Source organism: Plasmodium inui (assembly GCF_000524495.1).
Source record: "Plasmodium inui San Antonio 1 unplaced genomic scaffold supercont1.9, whole genome shotgun sequence".
Taxonomy (NCBI): domain Eukaryota; phylum Apicomplexa; class Aconoidasida; order Haemosporida; family Plasmodiidae; genus Plasmodium; species Plasmodium inui.
The window spans coordinates 224,269-236,224 of NW_008481843.1; the positions used below are offsets into that span (position 1 = coordinate 224,269).

Consider the following 11,956-nt stretch of genomic DNA (forward strand, 5'->3'; position numbering starts at 1 on the left):
CTTAAGCAAATAAAATGAAATAACGATGTAAATTAAGAATTATCATATCATTCATATTAAAAAATGAAAGGAAGAAAAGAAAAATTATAGTCCTCCTTGTATGAACCAAACAACCATGCATGGAGAAGTAAGCACATAGGTTTTGTTCATGCATATTCAAAGATGCCTATTTATAGGGGAAGCTAAACTGTGTGTCCACTGAAATTTATTTAGGAAGTAGCCAATACAATTTGAGGGAAAACCAGCAGATGTGTCTAATAAGTTAAAAATTTGGAACCCTCTCCCGAAAATAATAAACTTTTAGCTATTTTCATAAAAAGGAACATATGTGTTTTTTTTTCTCTTGATATTGCTGTATTTATGGAAGGAGAAAAAAAAAAAAACGAAAAAAGAAAACCATCTTTTGCAATAACCCCAAATAACACTCTTTCGTATAAAATATGCCGACATGGAAGAGACATATTCGAAGTTAAAAAAAAAAATATCACCTATTTAATGTCCACATCTTCAGTAAATCTGCCGAATCGATCGCGAAAAGGAGTAGCCCCCACATTTTACTTCTTCACACTATTGCTAGTAAGTAATGGGCACTGTGAAAAAAATTCTCAAAGGGGTGCCGTAAACTTAAAACACCAACCATCACAATTAATACTTAAGATGCATATATCTACATGTGTCTATCCTTCGAATGACGAGAACGGGCAGGGCTTATACATTTTGATGGCTGCATGAATGGAGGTATATTTTTAGCTCCGCACTTGTACCCTTTCGTAAATATTTTCCAAGTAGGCCCCTTCTTATATGTGGTGTAAAAATCAGGTAGAAACATAAAGGCGTACCTACGTAGGGTACACTCAAGGGTGTACTGATGCGTGATTGCATAAAACACTATTTCGATTTTTCCTTAATGACTTCGTAGAGAGGACGCGAGAAATGCGCGGTGAAGGGAATTCCAAAATATGATACAAATGAAAGCTGTATTCCCCACTGCAGAAAATATGAATGATTCTAAATTGGGAAACGCATCTATATTCTGCATACGAATCGTGGATTTAAAATATAGGGGTGAAGAATTATATCTACACACTTCTAAAGAAACTGCTAATTTATCATTATGCATGTAAGGATAAATATAGCCCCTTAGAATAATCCACGCCTTACCATTCGTACCAATATAAATAGAATGTTTAGCTCGGAATCATGCAGTCACCTGTGGAAAATAGTTATCTAATGGGGAATATATGTTGAAAAAAAAAAAAAATCCAAATATATTAAAAATTAATTCTATTCGTGAAAAAAAGTTAAACTGGCCCATATGAGAATACCTCAGTTTATGATGTTTTCCCAGAGATACAGAAAAAAGAAATAAATATCATCCTTCCGAATAAATCCTTTTCAATGCAACACTGTGCGAAAAAATTAAAAATTTATGAATTTATAAAATAAAACAAAATGAAAGGAGTTAAATTGAGGAGAAAAAGGAAGAGACCTTTAAGGCATAGAAAATTTTAAGTGGATAATATTTCTATTCATTAAAGGGGAAGAGTTGAAAAAAAAAGAATCTACATTTCCAAATTCTTAATTAATACTTGACAATTTTTTAATACTGTTAACCTACATGATATATATGAAAGAAACGTGGTAGTTCTAAAATGGTTACTATATAAATCCGAAAGGGACATTGTATATTATAGAAACTCTAAAATGAAATTACAGGAAAGAAAAAAAAAAAACGTTCTTTTTCTGTTTCTTTTTTTTCCAAAGATTCATTTTAGTTTTCTTCAAGAGTTTTACTAATGAGTGTGAATCCAAACTGCACTCTTATTTCTATGTACCTTAAGAGGTTTCATAATTGCCTGTTCTGCTATGTACATAGATATATAATACATATATATATTATGTGTACTCTTTTTTTTTTTTGCGACCCAGACGAATATCCCTCGACTGAATCATTCCACTGTTAAATAATATATTTTTTTAAATGGGTTATATCTTCGTCAGTATTTTATGTGTTCAGGCGGAAGTTATCAGATAATGTATTCATTTGTTCGCAACTCATTTTATCGTTTAACATTCATCTGCTTGATATCTTTTATTTGCTCATATATTTATTTCCCCTTTTTCTTTTATGTTCCACAAAATATTTAATTCTTCTTTTGTGACATTTTTTACCACCTCTATTAAAATAGATATTATCCTCTTTTTAAAATTTGAATAACTTCTTACTTTTTAAAAATCGTAAAATGACAATTATTGTATCATCCTTGAGGAGAATATATAATGCACAATTTACACCTCCTAAAATTTCTGTATTAAAAAACATCAAAAATTTTAGTGATTCTATATTAATCATTTAGCTCAATTATAAGAGAGAAAAGGGAATAATGGAAAACCGTTTTAAATTAAAAAAAGGGTTTTCTGTATCCACCATACGTTTCTTCCTAACGTGCTTGCTGCTCCTACTAAATGTTGTATTACTTGTAAGGAGATGTTCCTTTCCGAAAAAATATCATATGAGAAATTTTTTCTTTTTTTCTAATTATTCTTGGTCTCTATTAAGAATAAAAATATTGCATACTGGAAGCATGTAATAGTATACTTCTTCCCTTCCATTTCAAATGCCTTTTTGATTTTTTTTTTTACAGAAAATTAGTAGCTGGTCTAAAGAGTCTGCCTCATCGGAATTGGTAGGACTTGGTACAGGCGCAAGAAATTTATCGGAAATTGTGGATTGCTAGATAAATCCAGTGCAAAAATCCAATTGAAACAAAATCAGAGGGTGAATAACAGGGGTGACAGTACAGATGAAGGCCGCACAAGTGGCGCACTTCCATTTGGGTGCAAACGATGGGACCTTAGGAAAAAATTGAACAAGTGGCAATTAGAAAATTTGCTTCTTTCTAGTGGTTTCATCTTGATAAAAAAGAAAAATGCATATATTATATACTATTATTTTAATCAGTATTTAAAAAAAATACTATTTGATGATGAACAAACTAGTTCGAAATTTTACAGAGGAAGCATTAAAAAATGGAATGTCAGAAGAAGAACGAATGATACATTTAATAGAATGCTATACGGGACTTACAAGGGACATGGAAGTAATAGAACTGATTTCTAAACACCATTTTTACACTCTTATGCAAAAAAAAAAAGATATGGTGTTCAGAACTTAAATCATTCATTGCTCGTTTCAAGAAATTGTGGATGAAGAAGATGAAAAAGTGTGAGCTCAAGTGGACTGAAATTTTAACAAGCAAAATAAGCAAGTCGTAAGTGAGGGCGCTGTGTGGAAAAGCCTAGGCAGACAGAACAATTACGCGCCAAGGGTTGGATCAATGAGTGGGTAAAACGGGTTGACAACCTCTAAGGCAAGGAAATTAAAAGAAACAAAACAGAAGAGAAGAGAACAGACGACATCAGAAGAGAAACAAACCGAAGACAACAGAACAAAATAAAACTATCCTTCAGTGGATAGCACTTATAGTGTATACCCTATTTATTAAAGAAGCGCGGTACATGAATTTAGTACGGGGGGGGGGGCGAAAGGCAAATAAATGTGATAATGCCAGGACGGGAAATTCCTTTTATCCCTCCTCATGATTACTAACAGGTGGCTTAACATATGTTGAAAAACAATATTTTTTATTTTCATTTTTAGTAGATGTGAACTCCGATCCCTATTTTTTTTCTGTTTTTTTTTTTTTTTCTTTCATTTTCTTCCTGTGAGGATCTGTTAATTTAAAAAGGAGATATTTTCACATTACACTATTGGACATGTTGAATTTTTATGTCCCTTTATAATCTTCTTTTGTTAATTTCTTTAATGATTCTTTTCTGACACTCGTTTATCTACGTTCCAGAAATGATCATTTTTAGTACTTTATATTTGGTATTTTATTCTTTGTACTTTTGTTGTTTTAATCATTTGCCGTTCCATTTTTTTGCTGATTCGTAAAACGCTAAATGAGAAGCTGTCAACTGCCGCTTTCCCAATGTTAACATATTTCTTGTTATAACCCCTTTGGGAATTTCATTCTCCACGCGAATCAATGAACAAGGAGCACTGACTCGCAGAATCGTCCGACATACATAGACACGTCAGAGTATGAACTTATACACGGACACGTTGAATCTACGTTTTACACCGAGCATTGATAATCAAGTAGAGAATTATCACATCACGTGACGCTGATGATGGACTCCGCCCAGGCAACAACTATTCCGTGGAATGCTTAGTTCTACTAAGGGCGTAACTTTATTTCAAAATACATCTCACGCTTCAAGAGTGTCTAAGAGGAAAAAATAGTTTCTCATAACAATTTCGGAATTGTTTTTAAGAAAAAGTTAAGCATAAAGATAAGATGCACGAGCTAACGCATTTATGTCGTTTATCTAGTGAATGATTCATTGTGTTTTGGAATTACTAATAAGTAATCAGAAAAAATTGAGTTCATGTTTTTACTATAAATAGCACAATTTTCTGGTTTCTTTTGATACTATTCATTTTTTTTTTCGTTTGGTCATGCTGTATATATAACCGATTAGACGTAATACTCTACTTTTGCTGAATCGTTATATGAGGCTTTTTTTGTAGGTGCCAATTTTGGTTTTATCGGGTTAAATATTTTAATTTTATTCCTTTAAATGTTATAATTTTATCTTAGTTGTATGAATGTTTAGATGGGTTCATTTTTTTTTTCTTTTTCTTTTTTTTTTTTTTTGCGCAACTGGGGTAGACCCTTAACGTAGGATTGATTGACCATTGTCATTTCTTTTTTCTCTAATTTGTTCTTTTCTAGATTTATATTCATTTTGTTTTATTTCTATATGTGCCTATAATTTTTTACTCCTTTTAAACTTTTGTTTTTTTCTTACTTCTTTTTGATTTTGTTATCTTTTTCTTTTTAACACTGTTAAAATGGCATAGAAAAAAAAAAAAGGAAAAAAAATCCTCTTTCTTTTTGCAGAAATTAAGATTTAGGTGTAGTCTTTAAGTTTTTTCTTTTTTCATTTTTAAGATAAAATGTAACAAATAAGTTGTTCATTAAAAATATTGTGACAAAGAAATTGTATAAATCTGGACTGTAAACTTAATCTTTATGCTTCCTCGAAGAAGTGATTCGCTAATAAATACGAATTCGTAAAAATATTTCGCTCCGAAAAAAATGTCACGAATGAGGGGGTTCCAGAACTTTAGGAGGTCCAGAGTTTTTTTTTTTCTTTTGGCGGCTATGTTAAGCGTAGTATTATTAGAAAAAAAGGTATTCATATGTTTTAAGAAAAAAAAAAAGGCGTTTGCACTTTGGATAAATATATATATTGCTTCTTTCACTGTATTGTATTTATAATGTCATGTCATTTTTCTTTTCTTTTTTTTTGCGCGTGTGTATGTTAATTTTTTTTACCTTTTTTATAGATTACACTTCAGACATCAAGCATTATGACATTACCAAAAATGAAATCAAGCGACACCCGTTCAAGAAAATTAGCTGAGCCATCATATAAGTTACGCAAAGTGAAGGGAGAATGGAATTTATATGAGTGTACGGGAAACCAGGAAGATCAAGATGAAGATAAAGATGATAGCAGTAAATTGTCAAATGAAGAAATGCTAAGAAGGAAGAATACCGCTTCAGATTTTGGAGTAGAAAAAGAAAAAGCAATAACTGCATTTAATAATTATAATGAAAAATTAAAAAAAAAATTTGAATTTACGTGCGAGAGAATCGGAATAGATTTCATGCTATTAGGAAAGTCTAAAAAACTGCGACGCAAATATCTATTGAAGTACCTAAGGGAATATAATGAAGCGGCCGCAGAAGAAATAGAACAAACTCTCAAATTTTTCCAAAGACGTTTTTCTATTTTTATGAGAAAAAGAATAATATGGCTTTCAGAATATGAATCATTTATAAATCAGACTGACAAAATATGGAACACAATAATGAAGCATCATGCAAAAAGGTGGCGTAAGGTTTTATATTACAAGTTAGAAAATCCTCAAGATTTCTAATTCTATTGGCCTTTTACTTGAACCCACACAGGAACAGGGCGACACAGAAAGACCGTAACACAGAAGCAGAGTGGCACGGCAAACGTACTTAGGGGAGTACTCTGTTTAGCAGTTTGTATGAAAGCGTTATCCACATGAAGAGGAAACAATGCATAGTTACTTTATTCAGGAACAGGAAAAATAAAAACCTGAAAAGGGATATTGTAAAATGTGAATAACCATTATGTTAAGGAGGGTGCCCAAAGGATGCCCTACTTATTTTGTTTTTTGTCATTTCTTTTTTCATTTCATTATTTTCTCCTTTTTTTTGTGTGTGTGTCAATATCTTATTTGAAGACCACGTTATCGCATGCTACAAAATTGTAAACGTTGCATTTTTGTAGGCCCTGGAATTATTTTATTTATTAAAAATTCCGTGTCGTCATGCATGTTATCATTTGTTTAGTTTATGAGCTACATTTTAGTTTGCTACTATTTTATTTTTTCTTTTTTCTGTAATTATTTTCATGATAAAAGAAAAAGCATAAACTACTGCTACCCTCATTTAAGCATTTCTTTATAAGCTATTTCATAATATCAACGTGAAAAATGGAATTTCAAACCGGACTCGAATCATTGCTCGTGGTCTGTTTTAATTCGCAGGATGGTCAAGAATACATATGCTAATGCAATGGTATATGCCCCTTATCATTACTTTTCTGTAATTATTTAAAATTTGAGATACAGCGCGTGATAAACCGTTCCATTCTGTGCATCCGAGTAGTTGCAACGCAAATTTAAAGGTTACCTTCTCTAAGATTAATCCTTACCATTGTTCTATGGTGCCACATTGGGAAAATTAAAAGGAATGTCACGAAGTAAACCTGTGCATATGTATACACAAATATGTGTGGACATGTGTATGTTCATCTCAGTGACGGGGCACAAAAGGAGGTGCACATTTGTCAATGAAGCTGTGGGAACCTATCACACCAAGGAATTCTTCCAATAAAAATAAAGTGCTTCTCATAACTGCAGTTGTGTTAAGTAGTTCATTCTGGATAAAATATAGGAGAAGGAATTCTCCAAAATGGAACCCATTTTAACGAGACAGAAGTGCTCATATTGCTAAGTGCATCAGGACAGGGGAACATAACCAATTTAGAAAAAAAAAAAAAAAAAAAATACCACGTTCCCTTAAAAGGGTGAATTTCTTATGAACATCCAAGCATTCACCTGAAATGACAACATTAGGATAGTTATCAATCTGAACAGATTAAATTTAATCATTTTTATCACATTGTGAATGAGGAAGAACGCTATGCCATTTATAGCATATGCCTTTAATTTCATATTTTTAATTAATAAAATTGTCCACATGGAAAAGATTTGATCTTCACACGAAATGGCCGTACAATTATTCCTTACACTTGAGGGGGGGAAGAAACATGGCTACGTTTACTACATACAAATGTGTGCATGTACGTATGAACAGGAGTAGTCACGTATTATGTACACATGCACTTATGAGCAGAACGACATCAAATGACAGTTCCCTCCCTCGGCTTGGGACAAGTAGCATGTTTCTCATTTTAATTTACCCTGTCAGGTAACTAAAAAAAGAAACAAATTCATCAAAGAAGTCTAAATGGTGAGAAAGGCACCCTGCAACACGGAAAATAAACAGTGCACAACTTATCGCGCGAGATACATATGAGTTATTAAAATACGGAGCAATATTTCCAATTAGCGAAGGTACAGAAAAAAAAGGAAGAAATTATATAGACTACTAAGTATACAAGCAATCCTTATATGTATGAAACAACACGACAAAACAGCAGTTTTACGCTACTGGATTCATTTCAACACAATGCAATGCGACCCGTTTATCAACTCTGTAACTTAGAAGAAATACTATTTGGAAAAATTTCTAAAATGTGAAATGGAGAAAAGGGCTAGCAAATGAATTAAACAGAACTAATTAACGCAAATGCGAAGATAAAATGTTGCGTGTAATTCGCTAGCCATGTTAATGCAATGAAAACAAATAATGATAATATACGCAAAAAGAGGAGATTCAGTTTTTCTCAGAAAAAATGGCAATTATTTGATGATTCTCCTGAACAAATATAAAAAATGCACACGTGCTAGTTGGATACGTCCTTCGTTACCCTTGTGGACGCTTATGAATCAATGAAATATATTTCTACACAAAAGCGCGTGAGTAGGTTCAGGTGTAACTTAAGGAGCATGTATAAATATATGTCAATATATACACTCACATATATGCGTACATTATATATTTTGTCTTTTCCAACATTTTGGTTTATCTTTCTATCATAACACGCTCCCTCCTTTTAGTGAAACAGATAAGTTATTTTACCATCATGTGTGAGAGATCAATGGGTAGCTGATAGAGCTTTTTGCAAAACTGTCAAATAGAGTAGTGAACGCAATTCATTCCTTCAAATGCTTAATTAAGCCACTGCACAACGGGGCAATTTAGTAGTTCATGTAATCGCCACTTCTAACGAAAAAGATCCTCCTTAGTTGCGGTACAAGTTATTCCCACATTTCTTTCTTCACCATGAAGACATAGTCGTAATATTTCATAGCAATCGACCCCTTCAACCGAGGGAATGATATTCATTTGACGTTTTTTACGCTGACAAAGAAGCGGCGAATGTGTGCATCAATACCTATGTGTGTATACTCGTGGACATGCGAAACTTGTCCCTACTCTACAGTTGTTGCAGATGAAATGTTGTAGTTGTGTGCTAATATAATATGAATGGGACCTCTAAAGTATTGTCTTTACAAGTGTTCGCTTTTACAACACTATTAGGTATGAATAATTAAACGTTCATGAGGGATATGCAGAAAAATTCTCTACTTCAATTTTACATATACCCACGAAACGGCTGCAATATCGCGTTCCATGTGCCACAGGGCAGGAAACACCTGTATGCGGTGGAAGGACAGAGAACTGGGACCACAGTTTATGCACACATATGGGCATGTAGGTATATATAAACATGAATGCAGATATATTTAGGAAGATTCCCCTCTCTTAGTACGTATACCCCCTGGTAGCGCTAATTATCTCTCTACACTTTGATGGTAGCTAATTTTATGCTGGGTTTACACAGGCAGCGGTGGAGAGAAGATGTCAGAGCCAATAGGAAAAATTTTTCTTTTTTCTTTACCTCATGCGGAAGGCAATATGGAGAAAAAAGAATTTCCTCCCATAGAAATAATTTCGTCTCATATTACTTGGCATATGGCAGAAGAAGTACTCTGCGTAAAATGCAAAGACGAAAATGCGACATTGCGCAGACTTGGCTATGTTAATATGCGGGACCTCACATGAGACAGTAGACTATCGAAGGGAACATAGTGCATTCATTGGCATATGCAACCTTTCTGAAATTAAAACTGAATTGCAGAACAAAAAATAAAAAAGAAAAGAAAAAAAAAGAAGCATTACCTTCTTTTATTACTTTTTACTGATATGTTTATACATTTACTTTTTTTATTTTCTGTATTATACACCTTTTTAATGTCCTAAATATTTGCGGATAACTTTAAACAGTGTGTGTTTTTCACAAATTAAAATTATGAGAAATCCTAAAGGTACATTTTCTTATTATGCATTTTATTCTCAGAAGTAACTATGTATCCATAGATACAATTTCATAATTAAGAGTTTTCAAACGTTCCCGCAATTTCATACAGATTCTTTGACCGAGGCCTATTATTTCTAATGCTCCTAACTATGCGATCTTCGCCTTTTCTTTTTCAATTTTTTCCCTTTTAAACCAATGTATATAATGTTATCGATTTTTGATCGCCGTAATTAGGTTACATTTGTGGCCTCCTTTATATATGTACCTTTTTTTGTCCTAGTCGTAAACTATTTTTCGGCTTATTTGTAAATAATTTTTCAGCTCATTTTTTTACATTTCTTCGGCTTTATTTTTAAATAATTTTTCGCCTTATATATGTATAATTTTCTTCCCCCCCATTTGACCTATTTTTTTTTGCCCCTATTATGCGTATTTTCTTTATTCCCCATTGTGGGATCTTTTTCGATCCCCCGTTGTGCGTATTTTTTTTTTTCGCCTATTTCTTCTTATTTGTTCTGCCTATTTTATGCTTTCTTTTTGCACATATATTAGCATTAATCATTCTACTTTTTCTGAGCTATCTGTATATTTTTTGTTCCCCGAGAAAATAAGCTTATGCACTATAATGACACCAACAAAAATGGCCAGTGCGAAGATATTTTTCCTTAGCCCCTTTCATAAGGCATGATAAAACTACCCCTGAAAATAGAAAAAAACAAACAAATACCAAACCTGTTAGCAAGTTGCAAAGTGCCAGTCATCATACCTCCCCTTCCTGGTTGCTCTCCTCCTGTTGCTCTTTTGCACATTTTTTTTTTTTTTTATTTATTGAAAAGGGCGAAGTATGTATTTTTCATCTAAATATATAACACCCAAATTACATAACTTTTTAATTTAACGAATTTTCTTATATTTTACGATCAGTTATCTTAATTCATCCACCCTACTTACAAAACATATATATTTTTTAGATTTTACGATACCACCTCGAGCCTTAAAAAAAAAGAAAAATGAGAAAAAATGCAGATTCGAAAAGCCGAACTCCTGTAATGTACCTCATCTTGCTGTCCTTCATTTTCGTAATAATCTTCGTATTCTCAGTAAGAATTGATAAAAATTATAAAAAAAAAGAATAATAAGTGTTTTCTTCTGAGAAACACAAAATATACCTCCGTAATATAATAACGATCTCACTCATACGTGAGACCCACACGCGCCAGGAGTGTATAATAAGTGTATACCCCTCTACTACCTCTTACGTATATAATAATGCTTATTACATAATGTGTACAATGCTGTCCCATGTCGTGATCCACTTTTATTACTTCTTCTTAGGACGCTGTTTTTTGCTCCATCAAATTGAGCATACAATCAGAGTCACAATTACAAACTTGTTCAAGAAAACTAGCCGAATTATCACATTACATCAATGCAGATTTATCTAGAAGAGGAAAAAATGATAAATTTAAAGTGCCATATATAAGCAACAAAGTTCTGCCATTCGGATGTGAAGAGAAGGATATTTCAAAAAAACTATCAAGAAAGAATATAGAAAAACTGTCGTATACTACAGGCTTTCTTTTTGCCGATAAAAAGAAGGCATATATTGTTTTCTATTACCTGAATGATTACCATAAGGAGAAATATCTTAAGATGATAAATGAGCTATGGCTAGCTTTTACTAAATTAGCAGCAAAGAGTGGAATGCCTGATGAACAACGATTGAAATGTTTAATGGATTGTCATTCAGCTCTCACACGCGATTTAGATACTCTGGACGAATCCTATGAAAATCGTTTCTTTTCCATGGCCAAAAAGAAATTAATGTTACAATTAAGTTTTCGAATATTTATTTTAAGCCTTATATGGTCCTTTTCAAAATTAACAGCAGTAAATAAGAACAAGTGGAAGAAGGCTTTGAGGAATAATATAAAAACGTACAAATCGTAGTGAGAAATGGCTGCATCGATGGGCGCCCCAATGGAACCACGGATGGCTCCATGAACGGGTTCACAAATGGATTCCTCTATAGTGCACACGTAGGTTGACCTATGCTAGCGCAAAGAGGTTCATCTATGGGAGTACCAACGGGTTGACCTATGGGATATTCTAAGGCGTCATCCTATGGGTCATCCTATGGGTAATCCTATGAGACGAGGACACCCATGCGAGTACCAAGGAGGACGCCATCGAACGCACCATCGCAAGCACAAATAGGTGTAACAAAAAAAAAAATGCTACAAATGGAAGAGCGAATTGATGAGAAGTTCCCCACAAAATGGGTGGTATATAATTTATTAAGCTTAACAAATAAAATAGCTAGCACTTTGGGTAG

General features: G+C 33.0%; 3 protein-coding genes across 3 annotated transcripts; all 3 read left to right on the top strand.

Annotated features, from left to right (window-relative positions):
* Positions 1–2,466: 2,466 nt before the first annotated feature.
* Positions 2,467–3,121, top strand: C922_02525 (hypothetical protein; the record flags this gene model as incomplete). The annotated part of the gene is made up of 2 exons (XM_008818124.1): positions 2,467–2,480; positions 2,692–3,121. 2 exons carry the CDS (start codon positions 2,467–2,469, stop codon positions 3,119–3,121), a joined length of 444 nt encoding a protein of 147 aa, XP_008816346.1.
* Positions 3,122–5,458: 2,337 nt separating this feature from the next.
* On the top strand, positions 5,459–6,016 carry C922_02526 (hypothetical protein; the record flags this gene model as incomplete). The annotated part of the gene is made up of 1 exon (XM_008818125.1): positions 5,459–6,016. The coding sequence occupies one exon, from the start codon at positions 5,459–5,461 to the stop codon at positions 6,014–6,016; it is 558 nt and encodes a 185-aa protein (XP_008816347.1).
* Positions 6,017–10,631: 4,615 nt separating this feature from the next.
* Positions 10,632–11,571, top strand: C922_02527 (hypothetical protein; the record flags this gene model as incomplete). The annotated part of the gene is made up of 2 exons (XM_008818126.1): positions 10,632–10,721; positions 10,957–11,571. The coding sequence occupies 2 exons, from the start codon at positions 10,632–10,634 to the stop codon at positions 11,569–11,571; spliced, it is 705 nt and encodes a 234-aa protein (XP_008816348.1).
* Positions 11,572–11,956: the final 385 nt, after the last annotated feature.